We start from the raw sequence: 25,542 nt of genomic DNA, 5'->3' as shown, positions 1-25,542 counted from the left end.
CTGAGTGGGTAGATATGTGCTTCTAACCACTGAGCCTCTCTCCTACCCAGTCCTGGGTTTCTATTGTCTCTAAACTCGTGGCCCAATGCTCTCTTCCTTGAAACGTTTGTGAGTCATAGAGTCGGTCTGTGTGCTCTCTCTCTTTCTCTGCTCACCTCTGTTTCTTTCTCTCTGCAGTGCTGGCCTGGGACACAGGTTGTAGCTGCATGGTCCATCCCAGGCAAGGGCTCTACTCATGAACCCCAGGCTAGCCCCCATCTCTCCTTCTAAAGCTTTTGTTTTAAAAAACTAATTGATGATTATAAAATGTTCAGAGTAAAATCCAGGTCCCTACCTCTTTTGTTTTGTTTTGTTTATTTGTTTTGAGACAAAGTCTCATGTAGCTCAGGCTGGCCTTGAGGTTGGCTTTGAACCCCTGATCATCCCTGCCTCCATTTCCCAGGTGCTGGGATTCTAAGCATGCGCCCCTGCACGCAGGTTCATCCCTCACACTTTCCTCCCCTTCCACGGGGGTGGCGTGTGTGTGTGTGTGTGTGTGTGCAATTGGATTAATACCTTTGTGCATCCTTATGCAAACGGGAGCAAAACTGGATGCAGAGACTTATGTCCTCTTATTTTCATCTGTATCCATGCGCGCCTACCTGAGTTTATGTGTATCATGTTCACATGTTCATGCAGGTGCCTGAACACTGTGGAGGCCAGAAAGTGTTGGGTCCCCTGGAACTAGAGTTCCAATGAGGTCAGTTGTTAACCACCTCATGTCGGGGCTGGGAATTCACCTGGAGCCCTCTGCAAGAACACTAGGCACTCTTAACCCCTGAGCCATCTCTCCAGCCCCTGTTATCCCTTTAAGAAAAAAAATAGCATGATCGCTTTCCTTAGGCAGGGTCCAGTTTTGTGTGCCCGTTTCCTGGTTTATGAAGGAGATGGTGGTGCCTCAGTGCCTCATCCTCCGAGGTCCTTTCTCCAAGTCTGAGAGGGGTGTGTGTGTGTGTGTGTGTGTGTGTGTGTGTGTGTGTGTGTGTGTGTGGTTCCCCCTCCCCCCACCCCTAAGCAGCTCTGCCTCTCTACACTACCTTTGTGGTTTTGTTTTGTAACCCCACACTTGCTTGGCTGGTTTTGTCAGGGACAGACCTAAGCGTTCAGGGTGTGGTTCGCAGATGTGGCTCTTTCGAGATTTAAGAAAATCCAGTACACAAATGTCAACGTTTCCAAAGCAAATGAGGGAGTGGCTGCTCGCATTACAAACGAACCTCTCAGGATGATTCATTTAAAGGCTTCTAATAACGTATTCACACACGAGCGCGCGCGCACACACACAGGTCTTTTCGGTTTGTTTTTTAAATCACTCTGCAGCCGGAGTTGGCTTGGAACTCATGGGAGATGCTTTGCCTCTGAGGGGCTTTATTCATTAATTAAGTAGTACTTAATTGTGGTGCAAACCCGAATAGTAAGCAAAGCAGGCTCTCTACCTTGGCAAACAGGCTGGGTGACTAACTGCAACCCCAGCTCGGAAGATGATTGGGTGTTCAAGGTCATCCTTGGACAGTTCAAAGTCATCCTTGGATAGTTCAAGGCCATACTGGGCTCCATGGGAGGCTATGCTCCCCACCCTGCTCCCCCCAAAAGTTGGCAAGGTGGCTCAGCCTCTAAAGGTACCCACAGCTAAGCCTGAAGACCTGAATTCAATCCCTAGGACCCACATAGTGAAAAGAGAAACCTGACTCCCTCCGGCCTCCTAAAAATATATAATTTTTATTTTTTTAAGAGAATTATCTATTTTATGTATGTGAGCACACTGTCGCTGTCCTCAGACACACCAGAAGAAGCAATCCGATCCCTTTACAGATGGTTGTGAGCCACCATGTGGTTGCTGGGAATTGAACTCAGGACCTCTGGAGGAGCAGTCAGTGCTCTAACCACTGAGCCATCTCTCCAGCCCTAAAATATATAATCCTTAAAAAGTTAAAATAGGGCGGCTGAAATGACTCAGTGGATGAGGGTGTTTACCGCCAAGCCTGGTGATCTGAGTTCAATCCCTGTGTCCCCCCGGGGTGGAGGAGAAAATTGGCTCCCGCAAGTTGACCTCTGAGCCTGGGTGTGTGTGCCTGTACAAACACACACAAACACAAATTTTTAAAAATTAATTAAAAAAACTTTAAAAAATACGTTTTGGGGAGCTGGGGCATTCCTCGTGGAAACAGGGGGGCAGGAGGAGGTATGGGATGTGGAACAGTCGGAGGGTGGACTGGGAGGGAAATAAAATAATAAAAAAATTAAATAAGGGGTTGGGGATTTAGTTCAGTGGTAGAGCGCTTGCCTAGGAAGCGCAGGCCCTGGGTTCGGTCCCCAGCTCCGAAAAAAAGAACCAAAAAAAAATAATAATAATAAAAAAAAATTAAAAAAATTAAAATAAATAAGAATGCATGTTTTATATATTAAAATTATATATTATTAATATAGTAATGTTATTAGTGTAAGTTGTTTTTATGTATGGGAGAGTTGACTCATTGGTGGAGTACAGGCTGCTCTTCCAGACAGTACACTCTCCCCCTCCCCTCCCCCTCTGTTTTGGAGATGAGGCTTTGCTGTATCTCAGCCTGGTCTGGACCTCATTATGTAGCCAAGGCTGACCTCACTCTTGGAAATTTTGCTTCAGCCTCCCCAGTGGGGTCTGAGAGTGACCATGCCTGGCTTTTTCTGGTTAACTTTTAAGGTGGTGTTTTCAAAAGGAGATTATAGTAGGGCGCGTTTGCATATGCAAAGAACACGGACAATTGCCCTAGAGACCCGGAATAGAAACGAGAGGGAGGGAGGCTCAGTGGCTGGGGACCACGGTGGGTATTTTTTTTTTTTTTTGGTTCTTTTTTTCGGGGTTGGGGACCGAACCCAGGGCCTTGGGCTTCCTAGGTAAGCGCTCTATCACTGAGCTAAATCCCCAGCCCCTACGGTGGGTATTTTTAACCTTTAGTTTTTACTTTATGTATACGGACATTTTGCCTGAGTGTATGTCTGCGCACTCAGCGACCAGAAGATGGCACCAGTCACACACACACACACACACACACACACACACACACACACACACACACACACACACACACACACAATTTATTTTTATTTGTTTTAGAAAGATGGCTCAGTGGTTAAGAGCACTGACTGCTCTTCCAGAGGTCCTGAGTTCAATTCCCAGCAACCACATGGTGGCTCACAACCATCTGTAATGGGATCTGATGCCCTCTTCTGGTGAGAGAGCGACAGTGTACTCACATAACAACGACAAAAGCAAAACAAAGAAAGGTTCTTACAGAGAGTCCAGGCTCTCTCTCTCCCTCCCTCCCTGCCCCTCTCCCCTCAACACCTGATCCACACGGGTCCTCCTAGTACCCAGCTCTGACTTTTACACTTTACACCTTTTTTTTTTTTTTTTTTTTATTTATTTATTTAATGTATGTGTGTGTGTACACTGTCACTGTCTTCAGACACACCAGAAGAGGGCGTCAGATCCCATTACAGGCGGTTGTGAGCCACCATGTGGTTGCTGGGAATTGAACTCAGGACCTCTGGAAGAGCATTCGGAGCTCTTAACTGCTGAGCCATCTCTCCAGCCCCCGCTTTACACCTTTTTTGGTTCTGGCCTTTCTCAACCATCCCAGCTCCCCTGCACCCTACACAAACAGCGATCAGCGATCCAGAGGAAATCGGAGCCAGAGAGCCTCCGCTCACCGGCTGCCATCAGCATGCAGATGCCCGCATCCACTTAACTCTTTGCTCCTCCCACCAGGCCACCCCGGGTTTTGGTTTCTTGTCTCCTGGCTCTTCCGAGGCTCCGCGGTCCCTGGATTTCCAGACCTTCCTTCCTCCTTCTTCTGGTCAATATTTCTAAGCCTTCAGGGGCTCCAGTCTTAACAGCCTCTTCCCCCTGCGGCTGCTACCATCTTTTTTTTTTTTTTTTTTCTTTTTTTCGGAGCTGGGGACCGAACCCAGGGCCACCCAGGGCCTTGCGCTCGCTAGGCAAGCGCTCTACCGCTGAGCTAAATCCCGTTCACCATCTTTAAGCCTCTTTTTTTTTCTTCTTAGTTTCTTGAGACAAGATCTCTGGCTGGCCCAGAACTCAGTATGTAGATCAGGCTGGCCATAAACTCACAGATCTACCTGCCTCTGCCTCCTAAGTGCTGGGAGCAAAGGTGTGTGCACGGCTTGGGGATTTAGCTCAGCCGTAGAGCGCTTGCCTAGCAAGCGCAAGGCCCTGAGTTCTGTCCTCAGCTCCGGAAAAAAAAAAAAGGAAAAAAAAGTTAAAAAAAAAAAAAGGTGCGTGCACCACCACAGCTGGTTTTAATCCTTTTCCTAATGTCCCAGTCTCCAACTGTTCTGACAAAGTCAGAATCAAAACCCTAATGGAATCCTCTTACATTTGCTTGCCCTAAGTGAGCGGGCATGGTTCTCAAAGGCTTAGCTGGTAATTGCTAACCCAGGGACTGGATTTTCTTTCCACTGGAAAAATAAAAACACCTAGTTATCTCTAATTTACCCTTCTCCACCCAGCAGATCAGTCCGCACAGGCCTCAGGTGGGGTAGCAATGATCACAGATTGCAGTCAGACGCACTGGGGTCAATCTACATGCCCAGGCTACTCCCTGGGTTGTACTGAATGCCCTGGGACCTCTGTGGTGGCAAGACAGGGGAGGTGGCTTTCTGCTCCTCTGCTCTGTAGTGTACTGAGAGCTGAGGAGAGAGAGAGAGAGAGAGAGAGAGAGAGAGAGAGAGAGAGAGAGAGAGAGAGAGAGACCCAGAATGTTCCCTTCCCTTCTGCTGTTTTTTTTCTAGCTGTCTTTCCAGACATTGCCAAATTTGGTCTTTGGAAATGCTGAGAGCAGCAATAATGTGGCTATCGATGGCTAAAGCCCTGGGTCTGAAGCCACACACACCAGGGCCACCAAAAATAGGCAGCAGTTTCCAGACTGTCCAGCACCCTCTACTGGAGATTGAACCTAGGGACTTACTTGTACATGACAGGCAAACACTCTACCATTGAGTTGTTTCCCTGACCTTGATTTGAAGATATTTGCTGATGGGGGTAGGGGAGATGGCTCACCATTTAAGAGCATGCACTGTTGCTCTTTCAGAGGACCCAAGTTCAAATCCCAGCACCCAAGGCAGGTGGCTCCCAATTGCCAGTAACTCCTGCTCCTGGATCCCTGTACTCACATGCACACCCCTACACACATGAATTAAAATAATAAAATTAAGCCTTAAAAAGGAACTCATTTATGGATGTGTGTGCACACACCCGTGTGTGTATTTGTGTTTGTGTGTCTTAGCAGAGACAGGGGGATGACATAAAGAGAATACCGTCCTGGAGCCAAAGCCATTAGGTAAGTTCCAGTAGGGCCACTCCAGGTCTCTGCCCTGTTGGCTCTGTATCAAGTTCAAGGTCAGCTCAGGGGCTGGAGAGATGGTTTGGGCTACAGGAGACCCTGTCTCAAATGAACAAAAGTTCCAGAATAGCAGAGCAACCTGACACTGGGAAGCTAGGGAAACGTGGGTTTGAAGACAACAGAAAAATCTAAAACTACCTGTTACCCACAGGAGGCAAATAGGTGTGATAGGAAAAAAAAAAAAAAAAAAAAAAAAGACAGACGCAGAAGGGGTCCTGTGTTCTTTTGAGTCTCACAAGGAGGAATTTCTGAGTGAAACATGGAAATTCTGGAGCCATGGGAGACGCTAGCATGTGAGTCATGTGTAATATTAAGAAAAACAAGATGCACACTACTGCCTGGATTCGGCTGGCAGCCCAGTGGATAGCCGCCCACAGGGCCCCCTTAACTATCTAATTAGCCTAATTACCCCTACCATCTTTTGACCTTTCTTGTCCCTCTGATTCTCACTTATTATTTCTTACATAAATAACACAGTGCGGTGTTCCGGTGTTTCCCAAACACAAGCCCACGGATAAGTGGGAGGGGAGAAGCCACAGTCCTGAGAACGGTAGTGAATCAAGGTACTTCCTGCCTCACTTTAATCCCAGAACTAGGGGGCAGGAGCAGGTGAAACTCTGTGAGTCCCTGGCCAGCCAGAGATAACCCAGTGGGACACCTTCTCTAAACCAACAAGAAAGGAAGGAAGGAAGGAAGAGGGAGGGAGAGGGAGGGAGGAAGAGGGAGGAAGAGGGAGGAAGGGAAGGAGGGTGGGAGGGAGAGGGGAGGGGAGAGGAACTTCCTTATTGGGTGGATGTAGTGACCCAGGCCTGAAGCCCAGCACTCACAAGGATCAGAAGTTCAAGGTTGTCGTCAGCTCCCTAGTGAGTGTGAGGCAATAATTAGGACTCTGCTTTTTGTTTGTTTGTTTGTTTGTTTGTTGCTTTTGTTTTTGTTTTTGTTTTTTGTTTAAAACGCTACCTCACTTTTCAGAATCCCAATCTCCGGGAAGACCGCGGGGAGCGTGCGGAAGAGGAAGGAGGTTAATGTGCCTCGGGGCTGCAGCTGCAGCTGCTGCTGCCTCCCAGTGGCCCGCGGCTCCCACGTCATCCCTCAGTACCACACCGGACAAAGAGCGCAGAGGTCGAAGAGCTTTACCCTGCCCGGGTGGGGAATATTCACCCGAGGAGAGCGCCCTGGTAAACCGCCTTCTCTCCCACTGCGGTCCACAGAGCACATCTGGTCCCGGCCGGCGGTCCCTGCGGACAGCTCTCTCTGTGCTTCACCTTTATTCTTGACAGTCCGCCCTCAGGAGAAAGAGGTTCAGGGAAATCAAGATAATAAGACTCTAGGGGGAGCCGAGCTGCCGAGTGAAGTCATAAACAACCTGAGAACAAAACCCTTCTTCGTTTTCCGCTTTTGTTTTGTGTTTGTTTTGTTATTTTTGAGACAGGGTCTCTCTACATAGCTCTGGCTGTCCTGGAACTCACTATGTAGACCACGCTGGCCTTGAACTCACAGAGATCCCCCTGCCTCTGCCTCCTCTGCCTCTGAGCGCTTGGGATTGAAGGAGTCCCCCGCCCTCCTCTAGCCCTCATGTCTTTAAGTTTCTGCCTCTCTTTTTAAAATTCAGGCCTCACTATAGCTCTGGTTGGCCTGGAATTCTCTATGTAAACCAGGCTGGCCTTGAAGACAGATCCACTTGCTTTCACCCCTCGCTGCGTTGGGATTACAGGCCTGTGCCACCACAGCCAGCTTTCAATTAATCTTCCACCCACCATTAAAACACAGGAATCGTGAGCTGGGCATGGCGGCAGCGCTCACCTTTAATCCCAGCACAGTGGAGGTAGAGGCAGCCTGGTCTACACATAGACTTCTGGGCAAAGAGGTCCAGGGTTATAGAGAGACCCTGTCTCAAAAACAGAAACGAAAACTAAAACCAATAACACCACCACCACCAAAAACAACAACAAAAAATCCAACCCAGGCATAATCATTACCCAGCTTTGGTTTAACAATTCGCGTGTAGGCGTGTGCTTGAGTGTGTGGCCTCACGCACACTGGAGGCCAGAGAACACTGGGTGCCCTGCTCTACAGTCCTCCACCTTATTCCCTTGAGCCAAGGTCTCTCACTGAACCCAGAGTTCACCATTGCTGCCAGGTTTGCGGACCAGGGGGTTCCTGAACTCCCTGAGGTGTTGTCCTCCTACTAGGAGGTCACACAAGCACACATGACCACACTAGGCTTTTAGGTGAGAAGTGGGGAAATGACCTCAAGTCCTTGTGCTTTGGAAGCTTTTGGAAGCCTTTACCCACTGCTCCGTCTCCCCAGCCCTGTTACCCGTCCCTAATTTTTTTAAAAACTCTATTTATTATATATAAGTACACTGTAGCTGTCTTCAGACACACCAGAAGAGGGCATCAGATCTCATTACAGAGGGTTGCGAGCCACCATGTGGTTGCTGGGATTTGAACTCAGGACCTCGGGGAGAGCAGACAGTGCTCTAACCACTGAGCCATCTCTCCAGCCCTACCCATTCCCTAACTAAAGAGATTAGACAACCCGCCCACACCACGGGAGCTGCAGTTGCAGGCGGTTGTGAGCAGCCAGATGTGGATGCTGGGAACAGAACTCTGGTCCTCTGCAAAAGCGACAAGTACTCTTAACAGCTGAGCCACCTCGCCGGCCCCTCATTCTTTTTCTCTTGATTAAGAAAATTACATTTAAGGGGTTGGGGATTTAGCTCAGTGGTAGAGCGCTTGCCTAGCAAGCGCAAGGCCCTGGGTTCGGTCCCCAGTTCCGAAAAAAAGAAAAAAGAAAAAATGAAAAAAAAAAGAAAATTACATTTACCGTATGTGTTTGTATGTGGGCGCGTGTGTTCCAGGATCCATTGTGGGATTTGACTGCTTCTCTCTTTCTACCACATGGGTCATAGGCTCGAATTCGAGTTCCTAGGCTCGGCAGCGGGTACCTCTACTGACTGAGCAGTCTCCAGGGGTCTCACTGTGGCCCAACCTGCCTTGGAACACTTTACATCTTGACGGACAAGTGATGGGCCACGCGTGCACACGCAGTCCCTGCAATCTAGACTTCAAGCCAGTGCATGCCAGACAGGCGCCCCACCAACAAACTCCACCCTGTCCCCACCCCGGGTTTTATGTTTCTGTTTTTATCTCTGCAGGGTGACTTAGCCCTCCCCAACAGTACCAGTACCGCGTCCCATGCACAGAGGCTGCTGTTACCCCAGGAGTCAGGCCCACTGGACCTCAGGCTAAATGTTGCCCTTTAATGACGAGTTTTCAGAACTCTGTTTTAATCCTCACTCACATGAGCCACCTTCCTCCTTCCTCTTGCAATATGGGATGAAGAGGGCGAAGAAGAAGTCGCCATGGGTGGTGATAAGGGCTGACTGTCTTCTAACCTCCTGAGAGCTGCTGGCCCCGCCAGATGGTCAGCTTCCCGGCAGCGTGGCTGGAATGAGTGCAAAGAGTCCTTGTCCTTAGGCAAGGCTGCTGGTGTCCTGTCTGCCAGATGCTGGGACACACACACACACACACACACACACACACACACACTGACCAATCCCTCCCCCACCCCCAACCAGGTGCAAGGCGGGAGCAGGGGAGCTGGGTGTTCTTGGTAGAGAGCTGCTGGGTGAGACCCACCCAAACCGGTGCAGATCTTGCAGCCAGCATCTCGGGACCCTCCCAAGCGCATGTTGATCAGTGCCCTTGGAAGCTGGTTAAATGTTTGTAATAACTGTCCTGGGCGTAGACGCTCACTGGATAGCATTCTAATCAGGGAGTTGGTGTTACCTTTGCTTCAGTGTTGAGAAATAGTTGATGATGGGACAGCTTGGACGAGGGTTTGTTTAACTTGGCTGCAAGTCTCAGAGGGTTCAGTCCCTGGTCACTTGCCCGCATGTTTCTGAGCCTGCTGTGAGGCAGAGCACCCAGGTGATGGAAATGTTTGCCCCCGGGGAACTTCTTGCAGTGGGCAGGAGGCACAGAGAAGGGAGTGCTGGGGCTCTCTCTCCCTTTACTTTATAGGGGCAGGGCCCCAGCCCATGGATGGCCAGTGCTACTCAAATCTAGTGGGGCTTCTGGATTTACCGGTATAGACACACATTCTGAGGAGTGCCTCACCCATTTCCAGGGCGATTTTTAAGCTTTCTCATTTGATTTATCTATGTATTTATTCTGTGGTTTGGAATTGAACACAGGATCTCTTCTTACACACTAGATAAACCCTCTATCATTGAATTACCTTTCCCAGCTCTCTGTGGTGATTCTATCTATCTATCTATCTATCTATCTATCTATCTATCTATCTATCTATCTATCTATTCATTTATTCATTTGAGACAGAATCTCTCTGTTTAGTTCTGGCTGTCCGGGAACTCCAATATATAGACCAGGTTGGCCTTGAACTCACAAAGATCTGCCTGGCTCTGCCCCCTGAGTACTGGGATTGAAGCCATGTCCCACCACTGCCCAGCTCTGAGGTGATTCTAAATCCAGTCACGTTAACAATGAAGATTATCCAACAAGACAGTATGGTCTCTCAGCTCCAAGACCGGTTAGTCTTAGGGTTTTACTGCTGAGAACAGACACCGTGACCAAGGCAAATCTTATAAAGGATGACATTTATTTGAGGGTGGATTACAGGTTCAGAGGTTCAGTCCCACAGCAGCATCCAGGCAGCCACGAGGCAGGAGGAGCTGAGAGTTCTACACCTTCATCTGAAGGCTGCTAGCAGAAGACTGGCTTCCAGGCAGCTAGGATGAGGGTCTTAAAGCCCACGCCCACAGTGACACACCCACTCCAACAAGGCCACACCAAATAGTGCCACTCCCGGGGCAAGAATATACAAGCCTGAGCTACATAGGGAAGGCCTATCTTAAGAAAGAAAGGAAGAGGGGTTGGGGATTTAGCTCAGTGGTAGAGCGCTTGCTAGGCAAGGCCCTGGGTTTGGTCCCCAGCTCCAGAAAAAAAAAAAAAAAAGAAAGAAAGAAAGGAAGAGGGCTGGAGCGATGGCTCAGTGGTTAAGAGCACTCCCAGAGGTCCTGAGTTCAATTCCCAGCAACCACATGGTGGCTCACAACCATCTGTAATGGGATCTGATGCCATCTTCTAGTGTGTCTGAAGACAGTGACAGTGTATTCACATACATCAAATAAATAAAATCTTAAAAAAAGGAAGAAAGAAAGTTCACTACTGGCTCTTTTCCAAAATCTTAGCCTCAACAGTTAAAGGTCATCCTCAGCTACATATTCAAAGTGGGGGCCATATATATATTCAGCAACACAGGTCAGCTAGGAGGAGGCCCAGGGTGGAACCTGGAGAGTTTCCTACACTAGCAGGCAATGGGGAAAGATAGCCGGGGCTACCCAGAGAAACCTCAAGGGGGTGGGTTGGTGTGCAAGCTTTTGAGCCTTGGGAGCCGAATCAAGACAAACATTTTACAAAGCACAGAGTTAGACACTAAGAGCCTTGTCGTGGCCTGGCTCCAGCTGCTTGTTCCTGAGGTCAGACCTGCTTTGCCTGTGACTGGCCAAGCATGAAACTGGACTAATAAAACAAAGAGTCCCCACTCTACTAAGGCTGACCTCCCCAGCTCAAAGAACTGTTGGGCTTTAGACCCGGGACAAGGGACTGAGGTGCATATTTTACATAGTAAAGTGGACCTGGATCCTGCATCGCAGCATCTCTCAGTCCCTACCTGGCATATCCTATCCCCCAAGTCTGAACTTTCCAGCCCAGGGGCTGGGCTGCCCTTGCCTTAGAGGCTCTTTGCTGTATAACCCAGGCATTTTCGTCTCCTCTTCCTCTTCCTCTCCTCTTCTTCCTCTCCTCTTCTTCCTCCTCCTCTTCTTCCTCCTCCTCTACCTCCCCCTCTTCTCCCTTCCCCTTCCCCCCACCCTCTCTGCACACTCAATTTTTCTTCCCTCTCCCTTCTATCTCCTTCCCTGTGGCAACTTCCCTGGCTTCCTTCCTAGGGGCTGGTGAACTTGTCTGCCTGAGACAGCTTCCGAAAAACCTGTGTGTGTGTGTGTGTGTGTGTGTGTGTGTGTGTATAGATAGAGATATACAAATATATATATGTATATATATTTTTAGTCTGGCTTGAATTGACTCGTTTCTCCAGCACGTTTTTCTAGCCTGGATCCTTTTCTAGGTTCCTCTGAGAACCAAATAAGGTAACCCACAGCTGACCCTGGCCACCCACAGGGAGGGAGGACCAAGCTGAAATCAACAGAGGAAAAACTCTTAGGACACTCCAGAATTGAGCAGCCTCAGGGGGCCAAGCAGTAGAGTTATCCTGTGCTCCTTTGGGTTCCCTATATGAATTGGAGCCTGGCAGGGTAGGGTTGGGGTGGGGTGGGCAGTATCTGGGGCTGGGGAAAGGCTGAACAATAAGGCTTGAGTTTTGAGTATTATCAAGAGTGACAGTTACATTTTACAGGTCAAGTAAATCTCGGGGTTGGGGGATGGTTAAAAATTACTTGTATGTGGGCTGGAGAGATGGCTCAATGGTTAAGAGCACTGGCTGCTCTTCCAAAGGTCATGAGTTCAATTCCCAGCAACTACATGGTGGCTCACAACCCTCTGTAATGAGATCCGATGCCCTCGTCTGGTGTGTCAAGGACAGCAGCGTACTCATATACATGAAATAAATAAATTTAAAAAAATTACTTGTATGGGGATAGGGTGGGGCGTGGGATGCGTCTGAGGAAAGATGGTGGTGGGGTGGAGCCTGGACTGTGGAATTAATCAAAAGAATTCAGAAAAGTCCCAGGCTGGAGACACCCGATCAGGAGAAAGCAGATAATTAACGGACAATGGAAGCCTCAGAACAATTTCAAACGAAAAGGTGAAGTCATCTTTTAGGTATTTCCGGCCTTTACTGCTGCAGTAGGAACCTATGTTATTTCCCATTGTTTAAGACAAACCATGGCAGCTGAGCCGGGAATTTCACACGCCTTTAATTCCAGCACTTAGGATGCAGATCCAGGCTGGTGGATCTGAGTTTGAGGGCAGCCTGGTCTACAGAGTGAGTTCCAGGACAGCCAGGGCTACACAGAGAAACCCTGTTGGGAAAACCCCAAAATGGGGTGGGGGGAGAACGATAAAGGCTCAGTGGAGGAAGCTGTGTTTACTGTGTGTGGAGTCCTGGGTTCAACTCAAACCCCAAGCAAAGCAGGCCCACAGAGAAGCAGACAGACTGGTAGTAGGTTAGACCAAGCAAAGCCAGGAATGGTAGCACACTCTTGAATCAGGAATGAAAGCTTAAAGGTCAGTCTTAGCTGCATAGCAGGTTTGAAGCCAGCCTAGGCTACATGAACTCGACTCAAGAAAACCACACACACACACACACACACACACACACACACACACACACACACACACACACACGCCAAAACAAAAAACCCAAACTAACTCCTCTTTGTGTTGCTTTGTTTTTGAAGTGTTAAGGGCCCAGCACTTGAGAAGTACTTTTAAGCTGGGTGGGTGGCTGAGTATATTTTTAATCCAGACAGATGGTCTGAGTTCCAGGGCCAGCCTGGTCTATGTAGTGAGTTCCAGGATAGCCAGGGCTACATAGTGAGGCCGACTCAAAACAAAAACAAACCAAGTGGAAGACATGACATTCACCAAGAATCAGCAAAACGTTAAAAAAAATTTCAAAGGGGTTGGGGATTTAGCTCAGTAGTAGAGCGCTTGCCTAGCAAGCGCAAGGCCCTGGGTTGGTCCCCAGCTCCGAAAAAAAAAAAAAAAAAAAAAAAAAAAACCTAATCCACAGCCAAACTATATTTATTCATGATGTGTCTGTCACATATGTACAGGTGCCCACAGAGGCCAGAAAGGACACTGGATCTCAAGAGCATTGAATCCCCAGATCCTAGGGTTACATACAGATAATTGTGAGACACCTGATGTGGGTTCTGGGAACAAAACTCAGGTCCTGCTTTCTGCCTCTTGAGTGCTGGGATTACTTGATTTATAAACAACAACAACAACAACAACAACAACAACAAATATGTTGGAACAGAGACTATGACGAATCATTTAGATACATCAGATTTTTTTTTTTTTTTTGGTTGCTTTTAGACAGGATCTCATGAAGTTCATTCTGGCCTAGAACTCACTGAAATGTATGAAAATAATCTTCACCTCCCATTCCTTAGGGCCAAGAGCTGAGATTATGGGGCAGGAAGGAGAAAAAAACAGGTAAAAGGGCGTCAGATCAGTCTAACTACTATACTGGGTATGGCTAACCCACAAAGAAAAAAAAAATCTAGAAGGAAATGACGTTTTGCTAGAATCTCTCTCCTGAAGGCCATAAGACAAACAGGTTTAACAACACCTACACCTCCCACCCCCCATCCCCCTTCCCTTGCCCGTAGGAGAACTAAGGCGTCAGAGTTCTGAGTCTGAAAAACTGGTTAATATTTTGACTTTTCTTGGAAGCAGGAATAAGTAGATCTCCGTAATAATTCAGACTAGTCTGAACGGAGGTAGGCCGAGGATAACTGGGAGCTGGGGCAAACTTTGCGGCTGGTCAAAAGAGGGTACTCAGCTATTCTGGGGTCTGTGTGTAGAGACCCGGGGAGACCTAGAGGCCTGGCAGCCGGGGCAAAGCCCTTGCAAAGGCTGCAGGTGCCCCTCCTAGCATCTGCATGGCGGAGCTACGTGCGCAGAGCTTAACGGCAACCTCTCCAGAACCTTCCTCTCCTCCTGTGAAAGTGGTCCCGGTGACCGTTTGTCTTTGTTTTTTTTCATACGGCCTCACCAAATCGCATTTGCCGCGCGCGCGGTTTGGGCGAGAGGCGGGAAAACAAGAGTTGGGCTAACTTTGCAGGCTCTATACTGCATCCGAGCCGAGCCGGGCACCGTGGGGTACCAGTCGGGTCGCCCACCGCTCGGTGACCTTGGGAGCTCGTTGGTCTGCGATGCTCTGGCCATGGATGGCGGACAACTAAGAAGCAAGAGTGCACGTTTCACTCTGACCCGAGCCTAGGGCTGCAGTCGCAAGCGCTCGAGAGTAATGGCGGCAAGGCCCGCGCAGTTTTATACAGCTGCAGCCTAAGCGGAAGTGGAGGAGAGGGGGGTCTGCGCCGCTCCAGGGAATGGCCGAGCCGAGCGCGGCAACGCCGGGACCGGCGGGCACGCGGCGACGAGCTCGCGCCACCGCGCGTACCCTACCCACCTGACGGAACGGCCGGCGCGCGCTCCCAGTAACCGCGGTTTCTCGCAGCGTTTGTAGCCCTTACGTCACGGTCTGCGCCGCCTCTGATTGGGAGAGCTGGTCAGGTCACGTGACAGAACAGGGGCGCTATAAATAGGGCGAGGGGACGGTGGTGGTCCGCCATTTCGTGGACGCCGCTGGAGTGAGAGCATCTGTGGAAGCAGTGCCAGAGGGAAGCGGGTGGGCCTGTCGGAGCGTTAGGATTTGAGCTTGGGCCTTTTGAATCCAGGATCTCGGTAAGAGACCGGCGAACGGAGGGACGGAGGTGGAGTTTCGCAGAGTCGAGGTTGGGCCGGGCGCAATGGCGGCGCCAGGTTGAGACAAAGGGGCGCCGCCGCCATTTTGTGACGTTCGGTCCCGGGCGGCGGCTGGGGCACCGGTCAATGCCAAAGATGCTTCCAGGCTTATAATTCCGGCATTTATCATTTGTCCACTGAAGGAAGCTTCGGCGAGGGTTTGCTCCGGCCTCGAGTGCGGAGGGGGGGGGGAATCTTAAACCGAATTTTCCATGTCGCGGCCTTTAGTCTGATGGCGCCTTTTTTTCCTTGCTCCTGGTTTTCTTGGGATAGTGTCTTAAGAATCTTGTTTTTATGCCCAGGTCTTTCCTTTAAAACTCTGCTGTAATCGGGCTTTGTGTCTTAATGTAAATTCTGGTTCAAGTAGAGTTTTTCTTCGACGTGTTTGCTTTTAACAGGTGTGAAAAACGGGGATGGATGGGTTGAGTTTCATTTGTGCTTTTTTTTTAATTTTCGCGGAATGCGAAACGGTCCTCTTGGGCATAGGGTGGGGTCACGGCAAAATAGGATGCGTAAACTAAATTTTTTGGTTTGATAATCGGTTTTAGAACAGAATAGTACGATGTATAGTTGGAAAGAGTTAAAATGGCTTATTAGGTAGGTTTTTCACTTCGGAAGTGTGAAGTTGAAGACTTCCCAAGGTTGTCTGTATGATCTAGCATAAGCGTCCTTTTAGTAAAAATTGTTTTACGCAGGATTTTTAGGGTGTGTGGTTCCAAGCATTGAATTCGTAGTAGCCCTCAAGATAGACTTTTATGCACTTATTTTTTATTAAAAGATGGGTCACTTTACCAGTCTGACTTCAAAACTGTCATTCCTCCGGCCTAGTTAGAGCCACAGGCATGCGTACCTTCCTAGCTTTGGTAGTTCTTAATACATACAGGATGTTGTAGAAACTTTGTGTGGTTCAAAGATATTTATTTTTGTTTGTTTCTGAGACAGTTCTCGCTGTGGCCCAGGCTGAGGGGTTTTTTGCGGGGGAGGGACCAGGCTAGGATTAAAGATGTTGGCCGCCGTCACCACCCTGTACTTATTTTTTGAGACAGGGTCTCATGCAGTCCCAGGCTATGCTTTAGCTCCTGGGGTTGGGGGGGGGGGTTGGTTTTTTTTCTCTTTAGCCCTGGCCTTAGAACTCCCGGTTAACTAGACTGGTCTGGAACCTGCCACTCCTTGGGATTACCACAACAGATTTTCTTCAGTATTAAAGATAGGGATGCATGTGGTCCTACTACACTTGTCTTTTAAAAGCTAAAGGTCTTCATTGAAGCCTTTTAATTATCTGGGTTTTCCATTTTGGGCATTTCATAATTGTAATGGCCTTTTGTGGTTTTAGAATAGTGGAGATTTTGATACTTAAGTAGCAATGGGCAGTGTGTTCCCGAATACTGTGGCACAGTCTGCATCTCCATCTCCTGGTGGTCATTAGATTGGCACCGCCCTCGGTGTTGGGAGTAGTGCTGCAGAGACGTGTAGGCTTGGCATTTGTGTCGTCGTGCTCGGAATTAAGCTAGGCAAGCAAACTCCCCACCACTGAGCCACATGGACACTTTTGAACATATGTTTGAAAAACACATGGAACCAGATGTGTGAGGCACAATTGTAGTCCTACCTAGTCTTTGTGAGACAGACCTCTTCCTTGAGTTAGTTCAAGGCAAGCCTGGTCTGTCTACAGTAAGACACTTTCCTAAAACAACACAACACACAGTTTGGCTGCTTGGAGATTTTTGACTTCTTTTTTTTTTTTTTTTTTTTTTTTCGGGGCTGGGGACCGAACCCCGGGCCTTTCCCTTCCTAGGCAAGCGCCCTACCCCCTAGCTAAATCCCCAACCCCGATTTTTGACTTCTTAAAGGAAGCTTTTGTGGCAGTGTATCTTGGAATCATTTGTGACAGGGCTGAACTCTGTAGCCCTACCTGGCCTCAAACTTGTGATCTTAATTTTTAAGACTAGAATTACAGGTTCTGCACAATGAAGGAAGCCTTTTAAAAACAGTTTATTTTGTGTTTGTGGGGTGGTATATGCAACACAGTGAAGGTCAGAAGATAATTTGTAGTTTTTTCCACGAAGTGTGTCTTATAGCTCAACTCAGGTAGCATAGTTTCCTGTGCCTTTATGCACGCTCCTACACCTCTCCTAAGGAAGCTTGAAGTGTAGTCTTGCATCTTAACTGAGGCTAGTTTTTGGAACTTGGAGGCATTTTTATATATATTGCTTGTTTGGTCCAAATGTGATAGTTCATTCAAACTTAATGACTGGGTGAATGAAGGAAGGTATGTTCATCTTTATACTTCCTGCTGTAATATCTTGGGGCCAACTATTGAGTGACAATGTGGAGCAACAATGTAAAATGGCCAAAATGGTTGCCTCTCCTCAGAGGGGAGGAGTAGCAGTCCTGTGTGGGGTTGGAGGGAGTTAATCATTGATGTTTTAAGATGGTTTGATGGTCTAGCAGAAGCTGCCTCCACCTGTGAGCGCTAAACGTACAGATGTAGGCCACCACTCTACATTCTATTTGGTTATTTTTTTTTTTTTTTTTGGTTCTTTTTTTCGGAGTGCTGCTTGAGTGCTGATATTAAAGGCATGTTGCCACACCTGGCCTGGCCTGCAACTTATATATAAGCCAACCTCAAATTCGGCTTCTTACATGCCTGTTGTTGGCTTTTTTTTTTTTTTTTTTTTTTTTTTTTTGTTCTTTTTTTCAGAGCTGGGGACCGAACCCAGGGCCTTGCGCTTCCTAGGCAAGCGCTCTACCACTGAGCTAAATCCCCAACCCCTGTTGTTGGCTTTTAAAAACTTTCCTGGGAATTGACTGAGTGAAAAGAACAGGGTGAGAGGCAGAGTACATGCTTTAACAGTAGTCCTACCTAGTTTTTGTGTTTTTAACTTTCAAACTTTCCTGGGATGATTTTTTTTTTTTTTTTTAAGCTGGGGACCGAACCCAGGACCTTGTGCTTGCTAGGCAAGTGCTCTACCACTGAGCTAAATCCCCAACCCCTGGGATTCATTTTTAACTGTAGGTTGCTTGAGTAAATAAACTTTTTTTTTCCATTACAGAAATGCATCGTGATTCCTGTCCCTTGGACTGTAAGGTTTATGTAGGTAATCTTGGAAACAATGGGAACAAGACTGAATTAGAACGGGCTTTTGGCTCTTATGGACCACTCCGAAGTGTGTGGGTTGCTCGAAACCCTCCTGGCTTTGCTTTCGTCGAATTTGAGGATCCCCGAGATGCTGCTGATGCTGTCCGAGAGCTAGATGGAAGGTAATGTTAATAGCAGGTAGCTTACCTGGTTTAAATTTTCTAGGACATGTGGCTTTTTGGTGTTTTAGATCTACAGTGATAATTGCTTTTGGGCTTTTAGTCAGATGTCTCAGCTTGTGCCTGAAGTCCCAGGACATGGAGACAGACATGTTCAGGGTGCCTTGCTTACATAGCAAGCTAAAGGCAAGAATAATGGTGACCTGTTGCCTTAAGTGGAGACTGACAGTAGCTCTGGAGCTGCAGGCTGGGCAGTTGTCACAGTAAGTCACAGTAACGAAATGTGGTAGGATCTGTCAGCAGTGGCCCACACGTGCCATTAACTCATTGTTGTGGCTCTGGACAAATGAAGAGAGGATAGTCCACTATACCCGGCTGTTACTAGGTGGAATTTCTTGTATTGGAAGGGGGATAATATAAGGAAGCCAAAATACCTTAAAATCCCTAGGGAAGTATATAGAAAAGTAAAAAATTCAAGGGAAGACTAACAGTTAACATTGAGTTCAATAATCAGGAGTGGTTCAGTGACTGGAAAGATACCTCAGTAGTTAGATCTCCTCAGGCACAGATGTGGTGCATGGATTTAGGTATGAGTACACTGTGACTGTCTTCAGACACACTGGAAGAGGCCCTCAACTCCCATTATAGACGGTTGTGAGCCACCATGTAGTTGCTGGGCATTAAACTCAGGACCTCTGGAAGAGCAGTCAGCACTCTTAACCTCTGAGCCATCTCTGGCTCCATAAAAATTGTTTAAAAACTGTTTTGTGTGTGGTTTTTTTCGAGGGGGGGTAGCAGAGGATGACAGGGTGTTGTGTCTTAGTTTAACTTTTAAAGACAGGAGTGGAGGCACACACCTTTAATTCCAGCACTTGGGGGTCAGAGGCAGGTGGATCTTTGTGTTCAAGGCTAGCCTGGTCTGTAGAATGAGTTGCAAGACAGCCACATAGAACCCATTTGGGAAAACAAAAATGTATTTATGTGTGTTTTGTCTGTATGTATGTCTGTACTGTATGGATTCCTTCTAGTCACAAGCCAGAGGGTGTTTGATTTCTTGGAACTAGAATTATGGGTGGTTAAGAGCCGCCGTTTAGGTACCGGGGGTCAAACCTGGGTTGTGTGTCACTGTATCTAGCCAGACTTTCATGTGTAATAAATTTGCTTGTGTATTGCTTTTAAAAATCCCACCTGAGAAGTTTGAGTCTTTTAACCTCTAAAGGAGTTTAGCAAATTTAACAACTTAGAGCAAACAAACTTCAGCAAATCTTGAGATTGTCAAGATTGATCGGTATACATAGGCTTACTCCAGCGCCAGTTTTGTGATTAGTGTCTCTTCTCCTTAGAACACTATGTGGCTGCCGTGTAAGAGTGGAACTGTCGAATGGTGAAAAGAGAAGTCGGAATCGTGGCCCGCCTCCCTCTTGGGGTCGTCGTCCTCGAGATGATTACCGCAGGAGGAGTCCTCCACCTCGGCGCAGGTACTTGAGAGAACACCTTTTAGAGAGAGATATTGGTGTAATGGAGTAGTTAGTAGGAGCAGGTATTTCTTCCTAAGGTTGTTGGTGGGTTTTAACTTACCATGGACATCGGAGGTTTCTGCAAAACATTTGCTGGGTGTAGTTTGGGGTATGCGAGTTGTGCTGAGTGCTGGCTTTGTCTGTAGGTGTATTATCCATGTTGGTAGTTAGTAACTTCTATCTTGGATCTGTCTTCTAGTTCATCTTCTAGTTGCATCTTTCTGAGTCTTCCCTTTTACTTCAATTTAGGCCTTTTCCATTTCTTGGCTCCATAATGATCAACATGACATTCAACTAGCTCTTCACAAATGTGTTTTCTACTAGCACAATTGTAGTAGTTGTCAAAACAGGCAGCTGTTTTAATGTTACAACTGGTAAAGTAGAAATCTTTCTGAAACAAACTTAAATCACTGACCAATAAAGGGGGCTTAAAAGTAATCCCAGTCATCCGTTCTTGAAACCCAAATAGGAGAGAATTCAGTTTTTTTATGATTGAAATGGCATCATTCTTGGACCAGGCAGTATTGCCTGGATACAAACTCCTCATCTCCTCAAATCAAGCCTCTAAAATAGTTTCTGTAGGACTGAATTTACCTCTTACAGGTGAGTGAAGTCCTAGGAGATAGGAGTTCAAAATCTTGCCCCTTTTGCTATTTTGAAAAACAACACACTGTTGCCCATCATAATGAAGAGTATTTGTTAGCTAAGAGATGGTTGTACTGATGGCTTGTTTTTCATTTTTTTTGTGCTTTTTGGTCCATCTATTAATAAAAATGAACCCCGTTACAGAGTCACCATCATGTCTCTTCTCACCACCCTCTGAATCTGCATTAGCCAGTCAACTAGCCCTTTCAGCGTCATGTGACCAGCGCGCCCCATTCAGCTTGGCTGGTGTCGTTTCACATGACCCAGGCTGGCCAGTCGTCAGGTTGCACCGCCCTTTGGTTCCCGAGCATGCTGTTTTCTCTCAGCCTTCTCTCCAACCTTAACCAAATCGGCAGCAGCCACCTCGACCGCCCACACATTCCTGGCCAATCAGCTCAGCTGTTTATTTACCAAATGTCTTCACAACAACTACAGCAGCAGCCTTCGGCTAACAAAAAAGCAGGAAAAATCCACAACACCCCCTTCGCCAACCAACTAAATCCAACGCAACATCTGGCAAAACCTTTTCAGCAAATTCTTCCTGGCCGTCAGTCCGGCAGCCTCACCTCACCATTTCTAGCTTGTTGAAACCCAAAACTAGTAAGTTTTTCCTGCTTATACAGTTTACTGCTGGTTAAAAATAAGGAGTAAGCGGCTTAAAGTAATTCTTTTTCTGGATCAAAGGCTGGCTGTGCATAATTGAATGGTAACGTACAATATATTGCTTGAAACAACTTTTAAGGGTGATAGGGAACTCATAATGTGACTAGACCTTCAAGTGAGCTTATGTGCATGTGTGAGATGCCAAACTAAAATTTAATATCTCTAACAGATTTCAGCTTTTCTTCCTAGCAAAATTTTGTTGAATCCTATCACCTTTAAATGGTTTTACTAACAGTTTTCAAAATTTAAAAAAAAAAATGGGGGTGAAGTGTGGGCCAAGCTACGGTAATTTTGATAAGCCTAAACACACTCTTAAATGTGACATCACAAATGCAGTTCTAATGTAGCACTAAATGGCATCGATGTTTACCACACCCACCGCGTTTTCACAAAATTACACTATTCACCTGGTACTTAAGTCTTGTTAGAGACTTAAAGGTTTTGCATGGGTTCCAAATACTGGTTTATGATACAGTTTTTGGAACTACTTGTGGGACTACATTTTGGTGTGGTGTTTGGGGTAGTGGAGTTAGTTTGACATGAAGTTTTGCATTGGACAGATCTGCTGTGAAGCATTCTTTGTTAAAATGAATCCATGGTTGGAATACCTGCTTTTCACTTGAGCTTTTTGTTCCTTAATCCTTCTGTGCCCTTTTTTTTTCTTTTCTTTTTTTATTTTTGGACGATGAGTGCCAGTTCTCCGGCACATTCACTGGGCCCAACAGTGAAATTGAAAAGTTGGGAAATGCCTCAACGCCACATACAATAATTGACAATTAGTCTAATTTTACTATTTCTGCTTTTAGATCCCCAAGAAGGAGAAGCTTTTCGCGAAGCCGGAGCAGGTAAATGTTTTGGTGCTCTGTTCTTAGAAATGGAAGCTTAATTCTCTGGCTAGTAATTACAGTGACAAAGGTGCCATACAGTCAGCACTAAGTTAGACTGAGCTAGACTTTCTTCGAGGTGAATTTCTGATAAACTAATGTACCTTCTGTTTGCTTTAGGTCTCTTTCTAGAGATAGGAGAAGAGAAAGGTCTCTGTCTCGTGAGAGAAATCACAAGCCGTCTCGATCCTTCTCTAGGTCTCGTAGGTAAGATCAATGACTGAAGTATTGAAGATATGTATATGTAATCTTTGTACTGTGTACTAAGATAATGTTTTTTCTTTTGTTTTTTTTAGCCGATCTAGGTCAAATGAAAGGAAATAGAAGACCAGTTGGCAAAAGTGGTGTACAGGAAATAACTTCATTTGACAGGAATATGTACAGGAAATTAAAGTTTTGTTTGAGACTTCATAAGCTTGGTGCATTTTTAAGATGTTTTAGCTGTTCGAATTTGTTTTGTCTCTTGGAACAGTGACACACAAAACGATGTAATTCTCTATGGTTTCAAATGGATCATATGAGGCATGTGATATCAAGAATTGTTACTTTACAATGTTCCCTTAAGCGAGATTGAATTTTCTTTGAATTTTAGTTTTTCATAGACTGAAATAAACCTAGATCCTGCCCAGTTTGAAGTGATGTACTGATGACGTCAAGCACCTAGCGGAAATGGACTAAAGCTGTAGTTCCCCTAGTGGCTGAGACACAGTGTGGCACTGTGGGTGAAATGGTGAGCAGCCTTTAAAAGCTGCTGCGAACACAACCAACAGATAAAGGGTAGGAACCACACTCTGAAGGTTTTCACAGTGGTTCCTTCCTGGTTGCTGTATGGGGATGCAGAGCTGTCTAAAGTCTTTATTTGGAAATGTAAAACTAAGATACCAGTGTCCTATCAGTTTAAGGGTACATTGTAGAGCTGAACTCAGTTACTGTGCAAGATTTTTTTTCATGCTGTCATTTGTAATATGTTTGTGAGAATCCTTGGGATTAAAGTTTTGGTTACAAATTGTTGTTTAACTTGAAAGCCTGTTTTTCCTTGCACACTCAAAATCTGTGAGCTTGGTATCAAGTCCAGGTATAACATTCCTATTGGAAGCCATACTTATATTTTCTTGTAAAGTGCTTTTGAATTAATAAAATACTAGCATAATTGTGTAGTAAGCAGTCAGCTGAGTGAACCCCCATTGCTCTTATCCCTGGAAAGCAGTTGGTTACCCAGTTCGTTCTTTGTAAGAAACAACTGAGAAGGCACTGCATTAGCGAAGGAATTTCCCCCCTTTGCTTGTCACCTACGAGAGCCATGTTTTGGGTGTGGAAGTCAGTTCAGGATCATGGCAGTTAGTGACTAACATTTTATAACGTAAGCACCAATCTATGACACACTGTAAATCCTTTAAGTTGCCCTTAAAGAGTGGCTTTGATCTTCAGCATGAAGACATTCAACAAAATTTTATTATAACTTGAGGTGTTGCATGGGATTCCAGATCCATCATGATGTAAAATCCACACTGGTTAATTGTGATGATGCACAGTTGAATATGGAGGCATGCAAACCCTTTCTCTTAGAAATCTGGAGGAGCTGTGGTTCCAGGGGGTTTTTTGTGTGCAATTAGATTAAATCATAATGCAACAGTCTCGTGGCTTAAGTTTCCTTAAATGTGTTCTTTTGAGATAGTTTTTTGGATTCCACTGTACTGACTTTGTCTTTGTAAGATGCCATTGCACGAAGTTCAATCTGTAAGCTTATAAATCCCCCAAAATTTGTTATCTTTAAACAATAAATTTCAGTAAGAAAGGAGAGAATTGTGTTCAGAAGGTTCCAACATGAGCCTTTGAAAGAGGTACCCATCTTCAAAGAAGATACTTTAGATTCCCCGTTAATTGTTAGGAGTGCGCTTTATCCTTCAGGGTAGGGTTGGAGTCAAGCCTGCTCCTTGAAATTGTAGGTCACATTAGCTACTCGTGATCATTTTCTGAGTGTCATACTAAGTTAGGGTGACTGCAGGTGTTTCCTGGAGGTCATTATTAGTGACTGAGAAAGGCACCTGAGATTGGGATTCTCTGTTCATTGTGGGTCACCTCAGAGGTACATACTTTACAGCAAGGTGTAGGTGCCCGCCCTTTACCATTCAGGCTCCTTAAGTGTCATGGTGGCATCTCCATCCTGTATTGGACCATGGGCACTGACTGAGGCATGAAGCTGAACAGGAGATCTTAGTACTTTCTTTGACTCTCAGCCTCACTCTGGCATGTTGCTGCGTAATTAGAAATGATGTTGCTTATAGAAATCTAAGGTGCTGCGTGTGCCTGATTCTAGACCTGTCAACAGTGGAGAGTATATAGTCTCCCCAGTCACTGCGTTAGTGCCTTGTCTTAAATGGGCTTTGCCTTTCTTAGTCCAGTTGGGACTTCGATACCAGACAAGTCATCTCTTCCAGTGTATATTTTTTGTACTGCCAGACTGTTGCCTTCTGGTTTTCTTTTGGGGGAGGGACAAAAAAGGTTTTTATTAAAGACACTGACTTTAAGCTGGGTTAGAGTATATTATGTGTATTGTGCCTCCATCCATCTACAGCACTATATAAATGAGCTATGCTTGCCACAGGGCTCAACAGCACTGGTGAGGGAGGAGGAGAGAGGGCAGAGTAGAGGCGAGTACTGCCTGTTCTCCAACTGCTGCTTGTTAAGGTTTAAGTTCATCTCTAGAGGATCTGACACCTTCACCTGTACCAGGACTGACAAAGGAATTAGCACAACTTAGGAAAGGAGTAAAAGGACTGAGTAGAAAGAACAACTACCTGTGTTAAGTTACATCTTAAAAGTTTAATTTTATGTGAGCACAGTGTGACTGTCATCAGACACACCAGAAGAAGGCATCAGATCCCATTACAGATGGTTGTGAGCCACCATGTGGTTGCTGGGAATTGAACTCAGGACCTCTGGAAGAGCAGTTGGTGCTCTTAACCACTGAGCCATCTCCAGCCCCTCCAGCTCACATCTTAAGTCCTTTACATGATGAAGGACTGGCCGGTAAGCCAGTGGTGTTAGCATGCTGCCCCTGCCACTCCTGCCCCCCTCTTTGGTCAGGGCGCGTGTGCTGCTTTCAAATGAGCTACCAGGACCAGGTTTTTTTTTTTTTTTTTTTTTTTTTTTTTTTTTTTTTTTTTTTTTTTTCGGAGCTGGGGACCGAACCCAGGGCCTTGTGCTTCCTAGGCAAGCGCTCTACCACTGAGCTAAATCCCCATCCCCTACTTGTTGGTTCTTGAAAAGGTTGGAGACAAAGGGGCATGCTGTAACAAAACAAATGACAACTATTAATTACCTTGGGGGAGCTTTCATGATGGGATTGAACCCCAGGGGCTTTGTGAGGATAGGGGTCCACTACACCGGTGAAAGGCCCTTACATGCTCACTTGGAGCTCCTGCGCCAGCCCCCAGTGTCTTCTGCACTGAGTGTGGCTGTGTACGCAGCTCAGCAACCCTGGCTCCCAGCATGTTTCAGGCCTACTCTGGTTCTCAGCACTGGGGGTAAAAATCTGAGTCTGAGTTCTTAACTCACTAAAGTGAGAGGGCTCAGGTGCTCCGCTCATTCCCGTTGGCCTACAGGGCAAGA

General features: G+C 46.5%; 1 protein-coding gene across 1 annotated transcript; it reads left to right on the top strand.

Annotated features, from left to right (window-relative positions):
• Positions 1–14,784: 14,784 nt before the first annotated feature.
• Positions 14,785–24,458, top strand: Srsf3 (serine and arginine rich splicing factor 3). The gene is made up of 6 exons (XM_032888410.1): positions 14,785–14,903; positions 18,017–18,224; positions 19,565–19,699; positions 21,853–21,891; positions 22,051–22,137; positions 22,227–24,458. Exons 2-6 carry the CDS (start codon positions 18,019–18,021, stop codon positions 22,252–22,254), a joined length of 495 nt encoding a protein of 164 aa, XP_032744301.1. The 5' UTR covers positions 14,785–14,903; positions 18,017–18,018; the 3' UTR covers positions 22,255–24,458.
• The last annotated feature ends 1,084 nt before the right edge of the window (positions 24,459–25,542 follow it).

Source organism: Rattus rattus, chromosome 18, assembly GCF_011064425.1.
Source record: "Rattus rattus isolate New Zealand chromosome 18, Rrattus_CSIRO_v1, whole genome shotgun sequence".
Lineage (NCBI taxonomy): Eukaryota > Metazoa > Chordata > Mammalia > Rodentia > Muridae > Rattus > Rattus rattus.
This window is presented reverse-complemented; position numbering and strand designations above follow the sequence as displayed.